The sequence below is a fragment of the Mytilus californianus genome, unplaced genomic scaffold (assembly GCF_021869535.1).
Source record: "Mytilus californianus isolate M0D057914Y unplaced genomic scaffold, xbMytCali1.0.p SCAF_2, whole genome shotgun sequence".
Taxonomy (NCBI): domain Eukaryota; kingdom Metazoa; phylum Mollusca; class Bivalvia; order Mytilida; family Mytilidae; genus Mytilus; species Mytilus californianus.
The window spans coordinates 80,821,667-80,848,910 of NW_026262668.1; the positions used below are offsets into that span (position 1 = coordinate 80,821,667).

General features: G+C 32.8%; 1 protein-coding gene across 2 annotated transcripts in view; it reads left to right on the forward strand.

Moving 5' to 3' along the window:
* LOC127728272 (collagen alpha-1(I) chain-like) overlaps positions 1-27,244 on the forward strand; it is a 156,644-nt gene that overhangs the window by 70,278 nt on the left and 59,122 nt on the right. For both annotated transcript variants that reach the window (XM_052235556.1, XM_052235557.1), the window contains 8 exons: positions 3,324-3,377; positions 3,850-3,903; positions 12,317-12,370; positions 22,103-22,156; positions 23,209-23,262; positions 23,750-23,803; positions 25,625-25,678; positions 25,971-26,132. In XM_052235556.1, coding sequence (XP_052091516.1) covers positions 3,324-3,377; positions 3,850-3,903; positions 12,317-12,370; positions 22,103-22,156; positions 23,209-23,262; positions 23,750-23,803; positions 25,625-25,678; positions 25,971-26,132 — 540 coding nt within the window. The remainder of the gene's footprint in view (positions 1-3,323; positions 3,378-3,849; positions 3,904-12,316; positions 12,371-22,102; positions 22,157-23,208; positions 23,263-23,749; positions 23,804-25,624; positions 25,679-25,970; positions 26,133-27,244) is intronic.

The following is a 27,244-nucleotide window of genomic DNA, read 5'->3' on the forward strand; positions in this document are numbered from 1 at the left end:
TATGCTGAATCTTACCATGTATTTAGATTTTTTATTTGTGAGCCTGCTATCAAATTGGTTCATATTGAGGTCAAAAGGGTTCAAAATGAAACTTTGTTTGATTTCATCAAAAATTGAATTATTGGGGTTCTTTGATATGCCAAATCTAACCGTGTATTTAGATTTTTAATTTTGGGGCCTATTTTTTAAATTGGTCTACATTAAGGTCCAAAGGGTCCAAAATTAAACTTAGTTTGATTTTAACAAAAATTGATTTTTTGGGGTTCTTTGATATGCTGAATCTAAACATGTGTTTAGATTTTTATTTATGGGACCAGTTTTCAAGTTGGTCCAAGATGGGGTCCAAAATTAAACTTTGTTTGATTTCAACAAAAATTGAATATATGGGGTTCTTTGATATGCTGAATCTAAACATGTATTTAGATTTTAGATTTTTGGCCCAGTTTTCAAGTTGGTCCAAATTGGGGTCCAAAATTAAACTTTGTTTGATTTCAACAAAAATTGAATATATGGGGTTCTTTGATATGCTGAATCTTACCATGTATTTAGATTTTTTATTTGTGGGCCCGCTATCAAATTGGTTCATATTGAGGTCAAAAGGGTCCAAAATTAAACTTTGTTTGATTTCATCAAAAATTGAATAATTGGGGTTCTTTGATATGCCAAATCTAACCGTGTTTTTAGATTTTTAATTTTGGGTCCCGTTTTTTAAATTTGTCTACATTAAGGTCCAAAGGGTCCAAAATTAAACTTAGTTTGATTTTAACAAAAATTGAATTCTTCGGGTACTTTGATATGCTGAATCTAAACATGTGTTTAGATTTTTGATTATGGGACCAGTTTTCAAGTTTGTCCAAGTTGGGGTCCAAAATTAAACTTTGTTTGATTTCAACAAAAATTGAATATATGGGGTTCTTTGATATGCTGAATCTAACCATGTATTTTGATTTTGGACATTGGACCATAATAGGTAAATTAAAAAAATTGAAGTTCTTAGACCACATTCTTTCTGTGTCAGAAACCTATGCTGTGTCAAATATTTAATCACAATCCAAATTCAGAGCTGTATCAAGCTTGAATGTTGTGTCCATACTTGCCCCAACTGTTCAGGGTTCGACCTCTGCGGTCGTATCAAGCTGCGCCCAGCGAAGCATTTTATTATTGTTTTTATTTCTCATTTTCTGATAATTCAGGCTAAACTCATGCTTCGGCAGTTTTGAGATTTAAACATTTATTTGGTTATTTTGTTTATATTTTTCTTATAGTTTCCAGAAAATACTATTTAATGATATTAAGGGTTCTTTTACGATGTAAATCATTAAAAATCCGATCATCAGGATATGAAAGTGATTCATTTTTCTTTAGATTATCTGTGTGATGTCAAATATCTCATACAATATTTAAGGAATGACTGTAATATTTTTTCTGTCTATGAAGAAATAACATAAAAAAAGTGGTGCTCACTGAATAACCCGTGTAGCGGTTTATTTTAAAGTGTGCACCACATTTTTATGTTATTTCGAATAGACAGAATAAATATTACAGTCATTTCTTATAATTTAATCCTAAATTCCATTTTAAACCGGAGTAAACCATGAAAAAACGTTGATGACATCACGGTCACATGACAAAATTATGTCTCTGAGCTGATAAACAAAACCACGTCAGCCAATCAGAAGACGTGTTACATCCAAAATTAAACTATTAGGAAATAATCATAACAATTTGATTATAAATAGAGAAATACATTTTTTGTCTCGCCTTGACAAGAGTCAAAAAGCGAGACATAGGTATGCTCTTTCCGGTGGCGGCTGCAGCATCAACAACAATGTATTAGTTTTATGATTAGGTCTAGTTTATGGGGAACACCTAGTGGTAGGTCAATGATAATTGGTATGCAGTTGTATTAGCATTGGAACATATCATTACCATGGATATTATTTGACCCTGCCCCCTCAGTCATGGTCTATTGACTTTGAAACTTTGCTTAGTTTACATGTATTAGTTTGTGATTAGGTCAGTTTATTGGGAACCACTAGTGGTAGGTCAATGATATTTGGTATGCAGTTGTATAAGCATTGGCATATCTCATTTCCATGGAGATTATTTGCCCCCCTCCTCAGTCATGGTCTATTGACTTTGAAACTTTTGCATAGTTTACATATATTAGTTTGTGATTAGGTCAGTTTTAGGAGAACCGTGGTAGGTCCATGATAATTGGTATGCAGTTGTATAAGCATTAGCACATCTCATTTCCATGGAGAATATTTGGTCCTTACTCCTCAGTCATGGTCTATTGACTTTGAAACTTTTGCTTAGTTTACATGTATTACTGTAAATTCAGAAATTATTGCGTGCATTTATTATTGCGATTTTGTCATTTTAGACTAAAATGCGATTTTAATTTTTGCGATATTCAGAAAAATCCTGTTTGGATTCATATAACAAATTTCAAAATGCGAGTTTTAATTATTGCGATTATAACCCTGTCCCATTTTTCGCAATAATAAAAACATCGCAATAATTTCTGAATTTACAGTAGTTAGTGATTAGGTCAGTTTAAGATGAATCACTAATGGTCAATGATATTTGGTATGCAAATGTATTGCCATACATTTGCAAGTTTCATTTCCATGGAGATTATTTTGCCCCACCCCCTCATCATGGTTCATTAACTTTGAAATTTTTACATAGTTTACAAGTTAATGTTTGTGTTTAGATATAAGAAGATGTGGTACGAGTGGCAATGAGACAACTCTCCATCCAAGTCACAATTTGTAAAAGTAAACCATTATAGGTCATTTTAGGAAGGGAATGACTTATGAAAAGTCAATGGTAGTTGGTATGCAGTTGTATTAACATGGGCACGCACATCTCATTTCTATGGAGATTGTTTAGCCCTGTACCTTCAGTCATGGTTTATTCACTGAATATTTGCATAACTTACACGTTAAATCATTGCTATTTTAATTTCAACATTTGGATTATGAAAATAACATATAGGCGAGACATATCTCTGTGTTAACAGTTTATTTTTAATGTCATTCTTCTTTGCATGTTGAATTATCTTATTAAGAAAGTTGTAGAAACAATTGTAAGATATTGACCTCATTATAGGTAAACATAATAGACCTAATCCATTGAACTGAACTTTTCTTCCAAGAAAGCAAGATGTTTTTTTTTCTGGGCACATGATGAATTATTTGTACTTTGTCAAATATGATAAATAACTTTTAACATAGGATTTTAAATGTGAACATTTTATAACCCTATGTATTACCATAATTAATTTAAATACTGAATTTATGTTGTTAATTTTTCAGGGAGAGAAAGGATCAGTAGGCTTGCCAGGATCTGCAGGAACACATGGACCTCCAGTAAGATTTGTGATGATCTTAAGCCATTTAATTAGTCTGGAATTTTGTACCAGACAAGGGAAAGGAATAATGCATTACAGATGGAGATCTTAACTTTACATTAGTAAAACAAATGTATCAGATTGATTGTTTCTTATTTATTGTCCCATGGCAATTATTTCATGCATATTCAAGATGATCTCATGTATCAGAAAACTAAAGTGAATTTATTTATATTATATAAGAAAGATGACAAAGTTTAGAAGAGCAAGCTTTAGTTAAGTTTTATAAACGAAGAATACAATTAACTTAATTTGTTGTACAAATATATCTGCTGTGCTCATTGATTATTCTTTTCAATTGATCTCTCGATAGATCTAGCCCATGTAAAAATTGAATTTAGAATTTCAGATAATGCAAATACAAAAAATATCATTGCCCAAAAGACTGTTACTTTAACACAATATATATATTGTTATGTTTATAATTTTAGGGTCAACCAGGAGCCCCAGGACAAGAGGGACAGATGGGAACTAAAGGAGACATGGTAATTATATTTAAACATGTCATGTAAACATTATGGTTTTAAATGATATCTAGTACCATTTGTTAAACATGTGGGTAAAAACTGCTTTATATGAAATTTTCATGTGAAGTACAACATGTATATGTAACAGGCATTTTCTAAATTTAGGCATTTTGTAAAATGCCTGAAAACTTTAGGCATTTTCTAAAATGCCTGTAAGGTTCAGGCATTTTATATATTCGCTAATTTTCAGGCATTTTACAAAATGCCTAGAAAAATCGAAAGATATTTTACAAAATGCCTGAAATTATTGTATAGAATGAAACAGCCACAAAAACTGAGCAATTGAAAGTATGGAACAACAGAGCAGTTTTATCTATGATATTACCAATGTTTTTTTCAACTGATTGGGCGGAGCTTACATTTTAATTTGCATAAGGACAGTCTATTTAAAGATAAGGATAATTCCCATTATAATTATTATTACTGATTTCTAATGACCTATTAGTGTCACCAAGCGGATATATACAAAAGAGCTGAGTGTATGACATGGGACAAATATAATAGTTTTAGAATTTATAAATTTATAAAAAATAAAGGAAATAAGTAAGGTTGAAGTACCATTTGCATCTTATCCAGGTGCAAAAATGCCTAAATTTAGAAAAAGCCTGTAACATAACTATATCATCTTTAAAAATAATGTAGAAGGTAGATAGTGACTAAATCAGGAATTTAATTTTGTTTTGAAATAGCAGTTTTTGTTAGACGCTGCCAGAGACATATAATACAAGAGATTCGCAACTCGGCGAAATCCCGTAAAAACACACGGCCACTAGTTAAACCTCGCGAGATCTCCTTAGGTAATAAAGTCATGAATAAAAGTATTAAAATTACTCGAAGTAAGGACGAATGTTTAAGCATAACATAAACTGTTTCAGTGTTAAATTTATCATAATTAATTAAATAATTTGAGTTCATATATAAATATTTATTTTAATGTAATTTTGATTTTAGAATTGTATTATTGAAAAAGAGACCTAATTTGATATTGTTTTAAAAAAAAAAACTGATACTAAATAAGTAACACTTGATAAATTGTATCAGAGTTCATTTTATTTGATAGTTTCATGATGGGTTTCTATTGAATATACACCTGTCTTGGAGACATAATTTCACAGTGTGACATGTATATTAGGTTTGAATTATTCGATGACCAGGTAAATCACGAACATGTTATAAATAATGAGTTTTAATTGACACCTTGTAAACAAGAAGTTGTTACACCACAGGTGTCCACACACAATTTCCAAAAATACAATTCACAAAATGTAAAATTAATTAATGTGGAAAAAAACTTAATTTATTGGTAATTTAATTGTTAATCATGAAAGGCTTTGTTTTTTATTCTTGATATTTATTATTTATTAAAATTTTATTTATTTTTATATTCATCATTAACTGGGCTTGCATTGAGTTTTTTCTGTGGGATTGTCGGTAAATGTTTGATTTCTAAGTGTTGTTTGACAGTTTCATCATAGGCTTGCATTGAGTTGTTTTTTAATTGATTGTCGGTAAATTTATGGTTTCTTCATGTTCGAAGTGTGTATTGAGAATTAATATTTAAGAAAATTATAATTAATTTCTCATTTGAATAAAGCTTCATTCATGTGCTCGCAATATGGAAAATTCCGATTTTATTTCGTGGGATGACAATCTTAATAGTTACGACTTAGATATTCTCCTAGTTGAATAAACTGATAACGAACTCTTTGTTGATAGTGAAAGTGACGAAGACATAAGCGAGAGACCCACCAACAAAAACAATTGACAATACTGCATACATAGATGGATATGTGTGTCCTCGAAGCAACAAAAAATCTATAAAAAAACACAACATTAAAGTGGGAGCCGAGGTCATACATCAAAGCAACATGGAAGACACTATTTAAAAAGTTTTTTATAACCTTATTTCCACGAGACAATCATTTGTAGTGGTTTTTGTCTTTTAATCATTTGTAGTGGTTTTTGTCTTTTAATCATTTGTAGTGGTTTTTGTCTTTTAATCATTTTTAGTGGTTTTTGTCTTTTTTATTCTGGGGTAAAGAGATGGCAGTTTAAAAGTAAGATTGTTTATGTGTATACATATACAAATCCTTGGTGTAAATAAAATCTTTTATTATCAAATATATATATATATATATATATATATATAAGTCTAGAGATTTGCACAACGATACTAATATAAGATGGTATTATACGAAGATGTTGTTAATAAATCGTGTTGACAAATATTTCGGCTTAACAAATAGCCTTCTTCGGTGTCAATTATTTTAACAATACTGATAATATGTATAAAAATAGCTCAATAATACAGGTAAGTTTTGGTCTATTGATTTAATCCAAAATCCTGAACATCATAATATAAAACAAAACTCAATACTCAAATATACGTGACTGTGTATATTTACAACCCAAAATGAGTGAAAAATAAAACTTAGTATTTTTTATTGATGCCGTTTGGATGATGTACATTTAGTTCCTTTATCCAAAAGCTTTCCCGAACCTGTCGCTGGGCATCACTCCAGTGAATGTTCTGTTCAATCACTAGGATCTTCATGCGGTTAAAGTCATCAAGTGTGTGACCAGACTGTCTGAAATGCTGAGAAACTGGGAGAAGTGGCTTCTTAGAGATATCACTCCTATGGCCATTGAGGCGTTTGTGGAAAGGCTGCTTTGACTCACCAACATATTGGAGGCCACAAACCGAACATTCTAGAATGTAAATAACATTCATACTTTTGCAGTTAACATTGCAAAATATCTTATAGTTATTTTCGGTTGCCTTACTGTGAAAAGTTGATGAGTGATGCATCTGTAGGCAGCATTTGCAGCGTTTTTCATCACACGAACGACATTCTCCAGAAGTACTTCTATTATCAGACACTTCAGCCCGCACTAGCAGGTTACGCAGACTATTGGGTTGCCTAAAAGCTATCATGGGAGGCTCGGGAAAAATCTTGGATAGTTTGGAATTCTTTTCAACTGTTTTCCAATGCTCACGAATGACACCGAAGCTGTTTTTGAGAGATGGGTGGTAAGTAAGAACACATGGAGTCCTTTTATTTTTCTTTTTATATTTGTATTCTAACAGTTTACTCCTTGGAATAGTTTCCGCTTTCTGAAAGCCTTTTTGGATAGTTTTGTGTTTGTAGCCCCTTCTCTTCAAGCGGGTTTCGAGTTGACGTAGTTGTTTTTTAGTTGTTTCTGAGTTGGAACATATTCGCTTGACTCTGAGTGCCTGACTGTACGGGATGCTCTTAGTACAATGAGCAGGATGGCAACTTTTAGGGGACAGATATTGGTGAGTGTCAGTAGGCTTAGAATATAGATCAGTGGATATGATGCCATCTGTGAGCAAGCTGGAGGCATCGAGGAAGGTGATTTTGGATTTAGATTTCTCATGAGTAAATTTGATACTGGGGTGTATGTTGTTGGCATGAGTGATGAATGTATCTAAATCCTCGTCACTTTTATTCCATTTCATATCCACATCATCTATAAATCTAAACCAGGAAAGCGGTTTTTCGATGGAAGATTCAAGGAGTTGTTTTTCTAATTTGCCCATAAATATGTTGGCATATGATGGAGCCATTTTGGTGCCCATAGCAGTTCCATTAACTTGCAGATAATGGTCTCCATCAAAAGTGAAGTTGTTGTTTTTGAGTACCAGCGTGAGCATTTTGACCAGGCATTCAGTAGGTGGATATTTCACTGGTCGGGAATTCCAAACTTCTTTACATGCATCAATGCCATCTGCATGTGGAATATTCGTGTAGAGGGAGGTGACGTCCATAGAGACAAGTGTCGTGTCGGAGGGGAGTGGATTTAAGGCCTGCAATTTTCTAAGATAATCGGTAGTATCTTTGATGTGAGATGGTAAGTCCTCAACATGTTGACGAAGATGGAAGTCAACGAATTCCGATATTTTTTCCGTCGGATGACCGTTCGCTGAAACTATAGGTCTTCCTGGGTTGTTGGCCTTATGAATTTTAGGTAAAAGATAAAATCTGCCCGGTTTTGGATTTTCTGGTTTCAAATATTCTAGAGTCTTTTCATCGATGAAACCATCGTTGTGCATTTCTACCAAACTATCAGTTATTTCTCTGCTAAAAGATGTTGTAGGATCAGAGTCTAGTTTTTGGTAGAACCTTGCATCGCCAAGTTGTCGTTCAGCCTCTTGAATATAGGCAGATTTATCCATGACAACCACTGCACTGCCTTTGTCTGCAGGTTTAATGACGATATTGTCGTTAGATCGTAAGTTTTTCAGTGCAGTTCGTTCTTCATTGGTAAGATTGTCAAAAGGTTTATTGTTATTTCTAGTATTTCTAATAATGTCTGACTTAAAATTGTCAATAAATGATTCCAAGGTGGCATTTTTGCTCGGTTTAGGGATCCAAGTACTCTTTTTTATAAATTTGTAGTTGTTTTCGTCTTCTGAAATTTCTGAGTCGCTATCCGAGCCTCTGTTGTTGTTCTCCTTCGACGCGAAATATTCCTTAATGCGTAGACTTCTGGCAAAATTGTCAAGGTCTTCCGACAATTTAGTTTCATTTACAGGGGCAGGTAAAGGACAGAAATTTAAGCCTCTCGAGAGAAGAGATGTTTCAGCTTCCGTTAACTGGTGTTTGGAAAGATTGACCACAATGTTGGAGGGCGAATCAGTCTCTAGTGACCTACGTTTAAAGCGCCTTACTCGTTTTCTCTTTTTTTCAGATGGTAAAGAAGGATTGATATGTTCGATGCCATCCCTACGGAATTTTCTTTTCTGCCTTTCACTCAAATTTTGAGATTGTATGGTTGTTATGTCTTTAAGGCGAGCACTGATAGCATCACAATTGTCAGATGTGAGATCTTTTTTGCAGCTATTTGAAAGGGTGTTAAATTCGCCAGTAAGAGTTTTCAGATATTCTTCGCAGTGTTGTTTGAGGAGGACCATTAACCGCTTGGAACAATGGTAGAGGGTTTGATCCCATTTGCTGGTTGGTCCTTTTTATAGACTTCTATATATATATATATATACACATCTTTTGCAGTCACCATTGAAATGTCCTTAATACGATTTTAATTTAAAAATGAATTAGGTTCATGTTTTGAATGAGAAGCTTAGTCTGAAACGACAACAGATGCATGAAGCTCATTCATAATATTACGACCAGCAGAAAATTTTACTCCTTTTGTAAATTTACTGCATTCGTTCATCTTTGGCACGCCACCCTAAAAAGAAGAAAAAACAATGACTTCAGAATAGGAGAAAATAAACAACTTTGCCATAAACAGAATGAAAAATGAATAAATTGCCAAACAAAATGCAGGCTATAAATTTCATAGTGCACAAAAATAAAGAACTGATTTAAGGAAATTTGTCCATGAACAATTTCAATATTTAGCCAGTTTAATAAAAAAAAAAAAAAAAAGAAATTGGGAGTAATATATATCCCCATCATATGACATATTTATTTGTAAATTTCTAGTTTTGACGAAACAGATTGATAAAATTAGCATAGCTGGCTTTGTGTATAAATAACAAAATAATAGTCACCTTTGTTGATATTTTTAGAAATAACTGTTGGATCAAATTTTACGAAACTGGTCTTATTTTCACGACATAACATCTGAGAGTAATATAGCCCATACAATTGAATATTTATTCGCACATTTCCAAGTTTTACGAGATAAAATGATAGTACCAGCACAGCTGGCTTCGGGTATCAATAAGAAAAAATCGCCACATTTGTTGATAATTTTGGAAAAAAAAAACCATTGGATCAAATTTTACGAAAATAGTCTTATTTTCACGAAACAACATTTGGGAGTATTATTGCCCCATAAAATTATATATTTATTAGCATATTTCCAAGTTTTAAGATCAAATGGTTTCTTCGGCAATAGGAGGTGAAGTAAAATGGGCTAAGTTTTAACTTGGTTTGTATTTGATTAATCTCATCATTAGAACACATTTTATCAATAACAAATTATTAGAATTAGTTTTTTGTAACTTTTAAATATACTTGCATGCTTTAGCTGGGAAAGGTATCGGCATTATCCATTAGAAAAATCATGAGGCGTAGAACCTTTTTCACAACAATAGCGATTTTTACCCATAAATCCATCGGAATAATCGGCTTTCTGGTGGCCACGTCATTTCATTGGCTGTTATATAGACTCTACTAGAGTTGCGAATCTCTTGTATTATATGTCTCTGACCAAGCTGTCCACACGCATTACCCTGGTGCTATCCAAAAACCCCAGAGTTCGCGAAAACTTATTTTGACCCGTTGGTCATGGGACCGACAAAGCATGATTATTTGTCAGTCCTACAAAATCTGTCAATTTTATCCTGAGAAAAAATTGATAACATATTTTATCGAAAAATAACTTTATTAATATTAGTTTTATTCTTCGCACCCACAGGCAAATTAACAATGAAGGACCAGTTCAGGTCTTCTGATTGTTCTTATTTAAAGTCATCTTCACTATCCATTTCATCATCTGAATCACTTTCTCGGCTGTTACAGTATTTGTTTGCTTTATTGTAGGGTTCAATCGCCGATTATTTGCCAGTGATGGCTCTATGGACAAATTAAGTAGGCCACGTGTAGATCGCCGCTTTGGTTTGTTTATAATAAATCCGTAAACCAGTACCAGAAATTGGCAGCGGATACATCTGATAACCGATGTAAACACTTGTTGGAAACAGTTGCGGTACATCTAATAACCGATGTAAAAAAGTGCCGAAATATGCACTACAACGGTCGTTTTTACATCGGTCATCGGGACCGGCAATAGCCTTCAAAATACTGGTCCGAGCCTCATTTTGACCGACAGGACCGACAGGACCGACCATTTTCGTGAACTCTGAAACCCTGGGGAGAACACTGCCTCATGCAAATTTTATGAAGCTCATACACAATGCTACATACCTGTCAACCTCTGAAACTGAAAATGCAGGTCATGACCTGCATTGAAGAAGAAAATGTCAGGTCATAACTTGTACGAACTTTTTCGGTCCAATTTTAGTATCGAGTTTTTTTTTTTATATACTATTATATAAACATATACATGTATCACTTTTGTATTTGATAAGTATATTAATATTTATCATTAATTAAATATCTTTCTAAAGCAATGCCCTTTTATTGTTTTATTCACACTAGTTTACTTCTTTTTATTAATGAATGTCATAAACCCCAGCTAATCAATTATAGCTAATGTGGTCCTATACACAGGAGGAAGATAAATAGAAAGAAGTTAGTATGTTTCCTTTCAGTGTAATATCTATAGCATATGGATTTGATTTAAAGCATTTACATTTAAGTGATAACAAAATTATTCTCTCCAACAGAAATGTATTAAAAGGTTCAAATTGTTTTGAAATTATTTTTATAGGATATTTGATATTTGCAAATGGCAAATCTTTTAATCAGGACATAGAATTGTATGTCAAGCTTGACTGGCTTCAACTTTCTGTGGTACAAATAACTAACAATCCTCGAATTGTTACTTTTCAATCAAATGTAATGTTTTGATAGCTGTCATTGGCACGGTAAATAAGCAAATTCTAATTTTAATTGTTTACCTTTTCAAAGGAAAAACACAGAGAAAACCGAAGTATACTTGACTTCTAAATACCGGAAACAATACCGGTCAGAAATACGGGTGAAAACAGGTCATTTTCTGAAATCCCAGGGTTATTTTTGAATACCCGATGGGTATTTAAAAAATCCAGTGTGAAGGGGGAAATTCTCTGGTATAACCCACAGAATACAGGTCAGTTGACAGCTATGAATGCTAAGAACCAAAACTCGCAGTCAAAGTTTGATTTTGGGCAGTGAGACACTTACTGTTCTAGAGTTATGCTCTTTAAAACTCGGTAAATTGCAATTTTTTTCATTTCTGCCTTCAAAGTAAAGTTTTCCTCATCCAAATTTTATGAAACTCTTACAAAATGGTTAGAACCAAAACTAACCGATGGAGTTCGAATTTGGGCAGTGAGTCGTTTACTATTACTAGAGTTATACCCCTTTTTACTTGGAAAAGCGCAAAGCTTGATCGGGGGCGTTCGTGTCCTCAGACACATTCTTCTTTTATTTTGAAAATCTTATTTTCATTTTTAGATACATAGTTTTTTAAGACTAGAAAGGTTAATAGTTATTGTTTAAGATGGTCAGCTAGCATGCTAATTTTGTTTTTATAAAATGGTTATGCAAATGATTTCTGCATAAATGTGTTTATTGTTGGTTTAGCAGAATGTTATTTTTTTTTTTGTTATATTTTTTTTTATCTTACAATATTATGATAGTTATAAGAGTACAAAGAAGTAATCCCATATTTATTTTATTTACACACATATTTCCAAAATGATATTTTTCAGGGTGTTGAAGGCCAGGCAGGCTTACCAGGACCAACAGGACCTGACGGACAAAGAGTAAGTAATTATTTTGGGGGGCTTTTTTTATTGCTCACAGAGCCCAAGAGTCCACATGTGTTCTCTTCATCATTAAAATCCATAGTCTACAGTGGAGGTCTATCATTGTTCATGATTAAAAAAATAATCTTCAAATGAAATCATTGAAGTAATTGCAAATAATCTTGTAGTTTCCATATTATGACCGAGCCTTGTATTTTAATACATGTACCCTTTTAGGGGGTAAATAGATATAGGAATTACCCTGTCTGTTTGTTCATTTATGTACCTTGTCAGCACAACTAATTATAGAAAGTTACCGCTGCATACTTTACACAGTCATAGAAGAAACAAGGAATGATGACCAGAGTTCATCAACATGTTAGGGTCAGAAGAGACATGTTTGATAGAATAACAAAGTACACAACAATCATGGTCAAGGGGAGACAATTCTTATATATTAAAATAAGCTTGATTTAGTTTTTTTGTCGAGCCTGCGACTTTTGTCGCAGAAAGCTCGACATTGGGATAGTGATCTGGCGGCGGCGGCAGCTACGGCGGCGTTAGATAACTTCTTAAAAGCTTTATATTTTAGAAGGTGGAAGATCTGGATGCTTCATACTTTGTATATGGATGCCTCATGTTACGAAGTTTCCGTCAGTCACATGTCCAATGTCCTTGACCTCATTTTCATGGTTCAGTGACTACTTGAAAAAAAAGTTAAGATTTTTTGTAATGTTAAATTCTCTCTTATTATAAGTAATAGGATAACTATATTTGGTATGTGCGTACCTTGCAAGGTCCTCATGCCCGTCAGACAGTTTTCACTTGACCTCGACCTCATTTCATGGATCAGTGAACAAGGTTAAGTTTTGGGGGTCAAGTCCATATCTCAGATACTATAAGCAATAGGTCTAGTATATTTGGTGTATGGAAGGACTGTAAGGTGTACATGTCAAACTGGCAGGTGTCATCTGACCTTGACCTCATTTTCATGGTTCAGTGGTTATAGTTAAGTTTTTGTGTTTTGGTCTGTTTTTCTTATACTGTATGCAATAGGTCTACTATATTTGGTGTATGGAAGGACTGTAAGGTGTACATGTCCAGCTGGCAGGTGTCATCTGACCTTGACCTCATTTTCATGGTTCAGTGGTTAGTGTTAAGTTTTTGTGTTTTGGTCTGTTTTTCTTATACTGTATGCAATAGGTCTACTATATTTGGTGTATGGAAGGATTGTAAGGTGTACATGTCTAGCTGGCAGGTGTCATCTGACCTTGACCTCATTTTCATGGTTCAGTGGTTATAGTTAAGTTTTTGTGTTTTGGTCTGTTTTTCTTATACTGTATGCAATAGGTCTACTATATTTGGTGTATGGAAGGATTGTAAGGTGTACATGTCTAGCTGGCAGGTGTCATCTGACCTTGACCTCAATTTCATGGTTCAGTGGTCAAAGTTAAGTTTTTGAGTTTTGGTCTTTTTTTCTAATACTGTATGCAATAGGTCTACTATATTTGGTGTATGGAATGATTGTAAGGTGTACATGTCTAGCTGGCAGGTGTCATCTGACCTTGACCTCATTTTCATGGTTCAGTGGTCAAAGTTAAGTTTTTGAGTTTTGGTCTTTTTTTCTAATACTAAATGCAATAGTTCAACTATATTTGGTGTATGGAAATATTTTATGATCTAAATGTCAGTCTCGCAGGTTTTATTTGACCTTTGACGTCATGTTCAAGGTTCATTGCTCAGAGTTAAGTTTTTATATTTGTTGTATGGAAGAATTGTTAGCTGTACATGCCTGCCTAGCATGGTTCATCTGACCTTGACCTCATTTTCATGGTTCATTGGTCAATGTTTAGTTTACTTGGTTAATGTTAAGTTAATGTGACAGCTGTAATAAAGCTTTATATTTAGGACTATCAACATAATATCAATGATTAGTAAAGAAGGCGAGACATTTCAGCGTGTGCACTCTTGTTTTAAATTTCTAATATGATATTGAGGAGTTATGGAACTTTATTTGTTGAAAAAGTGACAGGTATATCATGGCGCAGTTCTTTATTGCCTATTATCTTGAAAACTGTAACAGATAGATAGAAAATTAAAAAAGCACAAATGATCAGCAAGACAAGATCCACAAATAAGCCATAATGGCTGAATTCTTCAGTCAAAACGTTATTTGAGTTATTGCCCTTTAATGATAATTTTTAACATTTTTTGCATTTTGTATCTTGTAAACTATAATAGATAAATTGAAAATTTAAAAAGGAAAAATTATCAGCAGGATAACATCTACAAAAAATATGTCAACATGACTTAAATTGTCAGTTAACTCCTGATAGAGTTTTTCCCCTTTAATGTTGATTTTTACTAAATAGTGGCCATTGTTGAAGATGCAGGTGAGCGACAGAGCCTCTAGTTATTGTCCCCCATGTGACGTGTTGCGGGGGACATAGAAATACTTGGTGTCAGGTCTGTCTGTCTGGTCTTGTTAGCGATCTTAATTCTTGCCAGATTTTTTATAAAACTTTTATCATAGGATTATATCAACATTGTCTCAGACAAGTTTGAAAATCAGTGCCGATTAACAATTTTTAAAAGAGTTATGCCCCTTGGAAAAATGCATTGTTAGCACTCTTATGTGAACAATTCTTCCCAATTTTTATGAAACTTATATCATAGGTTTATATCAGCAATGTCTCAGACAAGTTTGAAAATCAGTGCCGATCAATCATCTTTAAAAGAGTTATGACCCTTGGAATATCAATTTTATGTAAAATTGCATTATAAGTGCTCTCACTTGTACAATTTTTCCAGATCAAATTCATATCAAAGATTTATATCAGCATTGTCTTCAAAAAAAATTTCGAAAAGCAGTGCAGATCAAATATTTATATATGACTGCCAAATTTTTACTTTCGTATTATGTTGTGGTAATGTCTGCATCGTCGTTTGAAGACATTTTGGTTCACAGACAATAACTTGAGTATAAGTGTATGGATCTCTATGAAATTTTAGCACAAGGTTCCATGCCATAATAGGAAGGTTGGGATGTATTTTGGGGGTTATTGTCATATCTGTTTAGTAATTAGGGGCAAAAAACAAGCATTTTTCTGGTTTTGCAGACAAATACTTGAGTATAAGTGCATGGCTCTCTATAAAATTGTAGCACAAGATTCCATACCATAATAGGAAGGTTGGGATTGATTTTGGGGGTTATTGTCATAGCTGTTGAGTAATTAGGGGCCAAAAACAAGCATTTTTTTTTGTTTAGACAATAACTTGTGTATTAGTGCATGCATCTCTATGAAATTGTACCACAAGGTTCCATACCTCAAAAGGAAGGTTGGGATTGATTTTGGGGGTTATGGCCCAAACAGTTTAGGAATTAGGGGCCTAAAAACTAGGAATTTCTGGTTACCGGACAATAACTTGAGTATAAGTCTATGAATCTCTATGAAATTGTACCACAAGGTTTCATATCATTAAAGGAATGTTGGAATTGATTTTGGATGTTAAGGCCTTAATCGTTTAGGAAAAAAGGGGCCAAAACAGGGTCCAAAATCCAAATTCTAAGTACACGGTTAGATGTGGCATATTAAAGAACACTAAGAATTCAAGATTTTTGTAGTTTCCATATTATGAATTCAAGACTTTGAATTAAACTCCATTGAAATTGGTCAAGAAATAAGTAATTTATTCAAAGTATTACCAAAGTATTGTTTTTGGCCCTTTTTTCCTTAGGGTCATAACCCCAAAAATCAATCCCAACCTTCCTCTTATGGTATGGAACATTGAATTATTGGTGTTCTTTGATGTGCAGAATTTAACAGTGTATTCAGATTTCTAATTTTGGGGCCTGTTTTCAAATTGGTCTAAATTAAAGTCAATGAATCCAAAATTAAACTTTGTTTGATTTTAACAAAAATTGATTTCAAAGGGTTATTTGATATGCTGAATCTAAACATATTTAAGACTTTTTTTTTGGGGCCCAGTTTTTAAGTTGGTCCCAAATTAAACTTTTGTCTGATTTCAACAAAAATTGAATATATGAGGTTCTTTGATATGCTGAATCTAACCATGTATTCAGATTTTTGATTTTGGGCCCAGCTTTCAAGTTGGTCCAAAATCTAACTTTGTTCGAATTCAACAAAAATTGAATATATGGGGTTCTTTGATATGCTGAATCTAACTGTATTTAGATTTTGGGCCCCATTATCAAATTGGGCCACATTGAAGCCCAAAGGGTCCAAAATTAAACTTTGTTTGATTTCATAAAAAATTGAATTCTTGGGGTTCTGAATGCGGATTCTAACCATGTATTTCAATTTTAGATATTGGACCATAATAAGTAAATGTCAAATTTCAAATTTTTAAGTTCTAAGACCACATTCATTCTGTGTCAGAAACTATGCTATGTCAAATATATATTCACAATCCAAATTCAAAGCTGTATTGCACAATAAATAGAAATTTAAGTAGAGTCGTAGTTAAAAATAAAAAGCATTAAATCTAATGTTGTATAGATATAGTTTGAAAGTCACTCTTCAGTATTAGATATTTTGAATATAATTTAAGGTAAGTTTTATAGATTTTTTAAAGACTTTGTATTCAGTCTTGCATCTAAACCCTTCAGAATGAAAGTTTCATATCTTCTCTCAATTAAAAAATGGTTAAGTAGAGCTGTAAATATGTCACCTCATGCTGATAAAGGGACAGATAATATTACTTAACACACAGATGTTTAAAACAAAAAACTGAGCTTGTTAACATGTAGAGATGATTGTGTCCAGTTTCTAGTATTACCACTCCAGGACAGGAACAATGAAGTTAATTGAAATTTTGTTTATTTTAACATTTTTAAAACTAATCATGAAAATTAAATATTTAAATGAATGAAGGAAAGTTTGTGAAGTATTAATTCCCTACACACTAGCTTATGTGTGTATTTGTTTGATTATTTTGTAATTCTTTGTTTGATATATTTGAACGTATTTTATGAGGGCCTCAGTGATGATTAGTTTTACAGTTAACTGTGTAACCCTCTTTAAATTTAGTATTATTATTACATGTATTATTATTATACTTATTATTATTCTTATTATTTAAAAAAAAATTGAAATTTTTATTTTTCTTCCCATGAAAACTACACACAATTTGTATTACATATTTACATTTGTAATGAACTAAATATTCACATTTATGAATATGGATAAATGTTGTGTATTTACTATTAATTCATTAACACACTTATAATTGGAGTGACAAATTTATTTGAAAATTTTGTGTTTTCTCAGTGCCTGAGTGGTGTGGCTCATAAGCTGATTTTCAATCCATCATCATTTGATGTGATTTTGTAGGACTTTATATATTAATGAAGAATGATATTTTGGATTTTTAAAAATTTTTATACGACCGCATGTAGTCGTCAGCGTCGTCCGAAGACAGATGGTTTCCAGATAATAACTTTAGTATAAGTAAATAGAAATCAATAAAATTTTAACACAAGGTTTATAACCACTAAAGGAAGGTTGGGATTGATTTTGGGGGTTATGGTCCCAACTGTTTAGGAATTAGGGGCCAAAAAAGGGGCCCAAATAAGCATTTTTGTGGTTTCCAGACAATAACTTGTGTTAAAGTGTATGAATCCCTCTGAAATTATACCACAAACTTTCATACAACAAAGGGATGGTTAGGATTGACTTTGGGTGGTTATGGCTCAAACCATTTAGTAATTAGGGGCAAAAAAAGGGGGAAAACAAGGGTTTTTCTGGTTAAAGGACAATTGAGACAATTTAAAAGCAGTGTAAGGGTGGTAATCCAATTCAAATTAAAGAACACTGTTTGATTACCTCCCTTACACTGCTTGTAAATTATGTATTAAGAAATGATGATTGTCTTCAGGTGATTAGCTGTCAATTTATTTTTAGCAGTTACTATTAATTAATATTAATTTTAGCCATGACTATGTATGTCATTTTATATTTTAAAACTTTTATGATGTATTTAAATGGGTAATTTTGGTTGCAAACTGCATTAGAAATTTGAATTGAGATACTGACCATATCTTGAGGGAAAGAATTATTTTGGGGAATAAGGGAAAGGGGGGAGGTGAAAAAAATTGGAGGGGAGGGGGGACAATTTTTCTCATTTCAGATTTCAGAAATTAAAATAAAATTTCTTCAAACATTTTTTTTGGGGGGTTAATATTCAACAGCATAGTGTATTGCACAAAAGCAAAAAAACCGGGTTAGAATAAAAAATTTTGGTAGGGGGGGGGGGGGGGGGGGGGGTCAATTCACAACAGCATAGTGTATTGCACAAAAGCAATAAATTGAATATAAATTCAAATCATATAACCAATTTGAAGTTCTTTGACTACAGTTATTCTGTGTCAGAAACCTATTATGTGTCAAAAATTTAGTTACAATCCAAATTTAGACCTGTATCAAGCGTGAATATTGTGTCCATTTTGGCCCAACTTTTCAGGGTTGGACATCTGCGGTCGTATCCAGCTGTGGTCAGCGAAGCAATTTATTTTTTTTGGTAAATTTTTTTTGGTGGTAGGTTTGTTTGTTATTCTGTATAAATTAATTTTCAGAATGCTATATTGAACAGATATATCATGTTAAGGAGGGGTATTTGTGAAAAATACCAGTCGAGAGAATGTTAAATTTCGCGAGCCGTAAGGCGAGGGAAATTCATTCTCGAGACTGGTATTTTTCGCAAATACCCCTCAAGAACATGCTATATCTGTTTAATTACACCGAATGTTAACGTACAAAACGCATTGATGATCGTGACATAAAACGCATTGATGATCGTGACATAAAATGCATTGATGATCGTGACATTACAAGCGTCCAGTCGGATAGAGTATTTTTTGGCAAATACCACGGCAGAGAGGGTAAAAAAGGCATATCCTTTTTGCATATACCCCGGCGCTGTTTAAAAATGAACGATATTTATTTGATAAAAGTAAATTGGTGAAAAATACACTGGCTATCAACCAATCAAAACCCAGGATTCTTACATAAGGTGTAATTAACATATATATATATATACTGAAGAGACATTAATCGTCGAAATCTGGATATGGTGTACAAATTTTTGCACCTCATGTTTGCGGTATACCATCTTTTCCACAAGTTTATTGTTTTCTGTTTTGTATTAAATTAATAATAAAGATCCATTTTGTTACATTTTGTGATCTGTTTATTTGGCAATCGCCAATGGCAATCAGCAGGGTTTAAGAACATCCGTTGTTTGACCTGTTAGTCAAATGCGTTTTGTTTAAATATACTTTTTCACCTTTTTTGTTTTTTTTGGAAAATGTCGTTTGTGCTGTATTTAGACCCCTCTACCAAGAAATTTGTTTTGCATGCACAAGTATAAAAATTGCGGTTTTTATACGCCCGTTTACGGGACGTATTATGGTATACCGTTGACCGTCTGTCCGTCCGTCATCAACATGTCCGACATTTACTCAAAAAAGCTTTAACCAATATGCATGAAACTTTGGTGAATTGTTTATATCTATTGATGTGAGCTCCCTTTCATTTTTTATAAATTTCAGATTTACCGTTTCCGAGTTTTGGGGTTTTATTCATTAAAAAAGGGGGGATTTTCCAGTTTTCCGACAATAACTCAAGAATGCTTTCACCAACTTGCAAGAAATTTTGGTGAATTGTTTATATCTGTTCATGTAAGCTCCCTTTAGAATTTTATAAATTTTAGATTTTACATTTCTGAGTTATGGGGTTTTATTCATTAAAAAAGGGGGGATTTTCCAGTTTTTGGACAATAACTCAAAAATGCTTTCAGCAGTTCTCATGAAACTTTGGTGAATTATTTATAGCTATTGATGTAATCTCCCTATTGATTTTCATAAATTTCAAATATGACATTGAGAAGAAATTGAACTTTATTTGTTTATAGTCTGACAACAGATTTACTAAGTATTGCGCAACAGCACAGTGTATTGCACAACAGCAAGAAATCTTTAATTGAATATAAATTCAATTCATATAACCAATTCCAAGTTCTTTGACTACATTTATTCAGAAACCTATAATATGTCAAATATTTAATTACAATCCAAATTCAGACCTGTATCAAGCTTGAATATTGTGTCCATTTTTTCCCCAACTGTTCAGGGTTGGACCTCTGAGGGCGTATCCAGCTGCGCTCAGCAAAGCAGTTGATTATCCAACGCAATCATAGTTTTTCAATTTAGACTTATATATATATATATATATATATATATATATATACAACTCGTCTAAGCATCAGCCCAACAATGTTAGATCTGTAAATTTGCTTTCGCAAATTTTTAGTTCTTCCCTCGCCAGGATTCGAACTCATGCTACTGAGATATCGTGACACCAAATCGCCTGCACTGTATCCGACGCAATAGACCACATGACCACCTAGGCTTCATAATAAAGCTTTCAGTGGCCGGGTATTACCTTTCCTCCTCAGTTTTAATCTAGCGTCGTAATACAGTACATGATATATAAGGCATGAAGATGGAATTGTTACAGATCAGCTGAAATATATATTATAAAGGATCCTACAAATTAATGCAAGATACAGTCACAGAAATAATTATATTTATAAGTAGGTCTGAACCAGTGACAACTCTACAACAGATTTATCCATCGGATCACCAGCAGTGATGGTGATACATGGCTGTGTACATTCTGTATATACAACTCGTCTAAACATCAGCCCAACAATGTTAGATCTGTAAATTTGCTTTCGCAAATTTTTAGTTCTTCCCTCGCCGGGATTTGAACTTATGCTACTGAGATATTGTGACACCAAATCGCGTGCACTGTATCCGATGCGCTAGACCACACGACCACCTAGGCTTCATAATAAAGCTTATATATATATATATATATAATTACTCTAAATATCAGCACAACAATGTTAAAAACAATGTTAAATATATATATATATTTATTGAAAACCCCTTAGCTTATATTGTCCATTAATAAATAAATTGATTAAATTCTTGTTGTACTTAGATATGCTGAATCTGTCCAAATTGGGGTCCAAAATTAACCTTTGTTTGATTTTAACAAAAATTGTATATATGGGGTCCTTTGATATGCTGAATCTAACTTTGTATTTAGATTTTGGATATTTGGGCCCTGTTATCAAATTGGTCCACATTGAGGTTCAAAGGGTCCAAAATTAAACTTTGTTTGATTTCATCAAAAATTGAAAACTTGGGGTTCTGTGATATGCTGAATCTAACCGTGTATCTAGATTTTGGATATTGGACCATAAAAAGGTTCTGTGTCAAAAACCTATGATGTGTCAAATATTTACTCACAATCCAAATTCAGAGCTGTATCAAGCTTGAATGTAGTGTCCATACTTGTCCCAACTGTTCAGGGTTCGACCTCTGTGGTTGTATCAATCTGTGCCCTGTGCAGCATTTTATTAAAAGAGTTATGCCCCTTAGAAATATTCATTATATTGGAAGTTGCATTGCATATGCTCTCAAGTATTCATTTCTCTATGAAAAATATTTATAGAAAATTTAAAGAACAAAAAAAAATTTTGTTTATTTAGTTTTTGCCATTGGACAGATAAAATATGTGCCATGTGGGGGACATTGGAACTCTGTTCTTTTATTGATATGGAGTATTTTAAAAGTTTGACATATAATGTTAAATTTTAGAGATATTAGACATTGATCACTGTAAATTTAGCATTAATAAATCATTTGTTTTTATTATCTAGGGATACGCTGGACCACCAGGACCAATCGGCTCACCTGGACAAGATGGAGATAAGGTGCATTTATAAAATGATGACAAATTCTTTACAATTTTTCACTAGAATAATATTTTAAATATCATTATTTAAAAAGTTTTAAAATCCAGTAGAAAATTCACAGTTTTGAATACAGAATTTATGTATTAGAATGGTATTGATATATTTTTTTATTTCTTCTCTGTTGTTATCTTCATGACAAGAAGTGATAACAGTTGATAATACTGATAATAAACTTGATTGAAAGTCTTAAGGACTAACATAGATGCCAACTGTTACGATTTGAGCCTTAACAGTTACAAATTTTGGATCAAAATTACAGTCTTGTGATTAACAGCTGTCTACTTGATACAGATTTTCGTTCATTTCCGGCCAGAACAGTTCTCTGTTAAGATATCATTTTGATCATTGTAACGCTTCATTTTTGGTTATAATTTTGTAACAATAAGTGCTTGAGTGATTAGGATTATTTAATTCTTTTGGGTTTGTCCGGACTATGTATAGTAGAAAGGGATTCATCCATTTCTTGTTCAATTCCAAGGAATTGATGAAAGCAGCAAGTCGAAACAAAATTTCTGCAATAAGGAAAGAAAACTCAGACATTGAAATTGGAAACTAGAACATTATGCCTTTTGCCAATATTGTGAACAAGACTTCAATTCAGTGTGATGGTCGGTGTTCCTTTTTTGAATACTTTGAATTGTAGTTGTCATAATCAAGGGAAGTCATTTATTTGTCTCTGTGTGCCTATTTGTTAGTATTATTATTATTAAATTTGATGAAAAAAATCACACAAATTACGGAAATATAAATACTTTTTTACTGATTGCAACAAAAGGAGATTGGCATCTATGGACTAATTAATTCCAGTACTATTCTGCTTTTACCCAGGTTAGTTGAAATATATATTTGTTCTTTATTTAAGTTTCACTTTTATATTGATTATTTCTTACTTTTTCAAAGACAACTGTGAATACCTATGGGTATCCACTCGTTTATTATCCTACTGCACAATCACTACTCCAGGTGTTGGTTCAACATATAAATTACAGTTTATTTAAATTTATTAAAAGGGAGAACTTGGACCACCAGGACAAAGGGGACAGAAAGGAGAACATGGTGATATGGTACGTATTTATATTCTGCTATAGAATGCTAAAAAGTATTTCTATAATATATGAATTTGTTAATGATTATCACGTATGTGATGTAAATTGCAAGTACAGTCTTTATGGAAACAATTTATCATTTCTTCCCTTTTTATTTTATTGCTATAGTTTGAAAAGAGTTACTGAGCTCTATATTTGTTTTATTTTTAATATCAGATGTAACATTGAACATAAACGAGACTGACAATGGTATTGGAACATGTGTCACAAGCTGACTTTAATAGGCTTTAATAGACTGTGAACAGTATATGGTTAACATAGGATACTGCAATCATTTTTATGGATATGGAATATGATAAAATATAAAAATTGATACACAATGTTGAAATTTATGGCAATTAGATATTGGTCACTCTTAATATAGCTTAAGTCTTTGATGTATTTTAGATATGTATTGAAACATGAATATTTAGGTAACCATATGATTGGTAATTGTAAATTTCAGGGCCCACCTGGACCTCAAGGACCCCAGGGAATAGTTGGTGCACTTGGACCACCAGTAAGTTGTCACAAATGTTATTAACAGTGGTTTGTATTTGCACCATTTGACTTTTCATATGTGCCACAAATCACATATCATTTGTGTCAATAATACACATTAAGAAAATAATAATAGTAACATGTTTTTAGCTCACCTGGCCAATAGGTCCAAGTGAGCTTTTCTCATCACTTGGCGTCCTGCGTCCGTCGTCATTTACTTTTACAAAAATTTTCTCTGAAACTACTGGGCCGAATTTAACCAAACTTGGCCATAATCATCATTAGGGTATCTAGTTAAAAAAATTCTGATGACCCTTCCTGCCAACCAACATGGCCGACATGGCTAAAAATAGAACATAGGTGTAAAATGCAGTTTTTGGCTTATATCTCTGAAACTAAAGCATTTAGAGCAAATCTGACAGAATTAAAATGTATATTAGGTTGAGATCTATCTGCCCTGAAATTTTCAGACAAATTAGACAACCTGTTGTTGGGTTGCTGCCCCTGAATTGGTAATTTTAAGGAAATTTTGCAGTTTTTGGTTATTAGCTTAAATATTATTATAGATAGAGATAAACTGTAAACAGCAAAAATGTTCAGCAAAGTACGATCTACAAATAAGTCAAATGACCAAAATTGTCAATTGACCCCTTAAGGAGTTATTACCCTGTATAGTCAATTTTTCGTAAATTTTAAAAATCTTCTCCACTTAATCTGCTGGGCAAAATAGAATTAAACTTAACCACAATTTTCAATAGGGTATCTTGATTGAAAAATGTATCGAATGACCCTGTCATCCAACCAACATTGCTGCCATGGCTAAAAATAGAACATAGGGGTTTACTATAGAAGTCTAAGGGAAAATTGTAAAAAAAACAATTTCCAATGGTCACAACTTGAAAACTAATTTAAATAATGATAAGGGGTCTTCAGTAACTATTGTAAGACTAAAATAGGATAACCTGCTTTTAATTTAACTACTGGGCCAAATTAAACCAAACTTAGCCTCAATCATTATTAGGGTATCTAATACTATTTATTATGATTTTAACCTTATTTTACATTATTTCCAAAACCACAGTAGATACAGGTGAGCGACACAGGCTCTTGAGAGCCTTTAGTTGCTAATCAGTATATATTAAATACTCATATTAATCTCTTCTGTTTGCCAGCATTACATGTTACCCCATATCACCACAGCGAAGTGGATCCTGGATATTGAGTAGGATAAGATTAAAATATTTAAATAGTAGGGTAAAAACACAATATCTCCAGCTTCTGTTTTTATCAAAAAAAGGATCTATGTCCCCATGAGTTGCCACACATACTCTTCTTTGCATCTATAACACTTGTTTCTATTCTTCAATACACTGGATAATATTGTTGAATTTTATACCCAAGTGACTTTCAGTACTGTATGAAAATGAGTATAAACCAATTGGAATCTTTGGAAGTACTGTACAAATTTCTTATACAAAACCTTCGGATACAGCTTACAATGAAAGAAACTCCAATTGTCATTTATGTTACCTGTAAAATGGTGCAAAGTAATTAGTTTTTTTTTGGCACAAATGAAATACTACATATTTCAAAATTTTGCACAAATGCAATGTACCTGCTATTTTATGTGGTAGTACATGTAGTTTCTGTAAGTAGCTTATCAGATTGTAATTTATACTGATCAATAGTTCTTTGTGATGATGGTGATTATTTTAGAGAATGTTACAGAAAAATAAAATCACACAGATAGATTTATGATATGAGATTTGTATGCTGCATTTAAAATGTATAATGTATGTATCATTTTATTCTGGTAAATGAAGTCTATTATTTATTTTAGGGACCAATTGGTGAGCCAGGAATTCAAGGAATCCAAGGGCCAGTTGGAATGAAGGTAAATTTTATTATAAGGTGCTTTATAATGTAAAGACAAGGACATTGTAATTTGATATTAACTTTTCATACTTTTACAAGAGTGATTTCTTATCGAAAGCATAAGGATAATACATTTCTTTGTCCCATTGGAAATAGTTATATCTCATTTGGAATTTGGAGAAGGTTTAAGTTCATTTTGAGTACCATGGTACGAAATGAGTTAAAGGCAAAAACTCCCATGCTTGGGTTAGTAGACCATTTTTATCATTTTTCAACTTGTATTTTTTATGGTTTAATTGAATCGATTATAGGGTGCTGAGGGACCAAGAGGAGTAGTTGGACCTCCAGGATTAGAGGGACTGCAAGGGTTGCCTGGAGTAGAAGGATCTAAGGGAGAGCATGGAGATCTTGGAAAAGTTGGACCACCTGGCCCACCTGGACCTGTTGGAAAACCAGGAACATCTGGACCACCAGTAGGTTACACAAATTAGTACTTAAAATAATAGTTTCAAGAATATCAATATGTTCTTTGGTTTTGTTAATTACATCAGTATATTCCATAAACTTTAAAGCTTCCCGAACATATCAGAGTATGTTCCTTGATAATTACCCCTTTTCTAAAAGCATTAGCATCCACCCTGTCATTTTTCTATTGTCTCTGAACTTTCTTTCATGTAATGATGTTATAACTTTATTTAATTTAAATTCTTTAAAATTGTTTTTTTTGCATATACACTTTGTCAGAATATCAAATTAGAACAGTAAGGCACACCTTTAGTCGGCTGATCAAATAAAGGGAGATAACTCCCATGACAGGTTTTTATATGCCCGTTTACGGGACATATTATGGTATACCGCTGGTCTGTCTATCTGTCTGTCTGTCTGTCTGTCTGTCTGTCTGTCTGTCTGTCTGTCTGTCTGTCCGTCTGTCCGTTCGTTGTCAACATGTCGGACATTAATTCAAAAATGCTTTAGCCAATATGCATGAAACTTTGGTGAATTGTTTATATCTATTGATGTGAGCTCCCTTTCGTTTTTTTATAAATTTCAGATTTACCATTTCCGAGTTTTGGGGTTTTATTCATTAAAAAAGGGGGGATTTTCCAGTTTTCGGACAATAACTCAAAAACAATTTCACCAATTTGCATGAAACTTTTGTGAATTGTTCATATCTATTGATGTGAGCTCCCTTTTGTTTAAATAAATTACAGATTTACCGTTTCCAAGTTTTGGGGTTTTATTCATTAAAAAAAGGGGGGATTTTCCAGTTTTCAGACAATAACTCAAAAAAAATTTCACCAATTTGCATGAAACTTTAGTGAATTGTTCCTATCTATTGACGTGAGCCTCCTTTCGTTTTTTATAAATTTCGGATTTACAGTTTCAGAGTTTTGGTGTTTTATTCAGGGGATTTTCCAGTTTTCAGACAATAACTCAAAAACAATTTCACCAATATGCAAGAAACTTTGGTGAATTGTTTATTCTATTGACATGAGCTCCCTTTTGATTTTTATAAATTTCAGAATATATATTTATGGGGTTTTATTCATTACAAAAAGGGGGATTTTCCAGTTTTCGGACAATA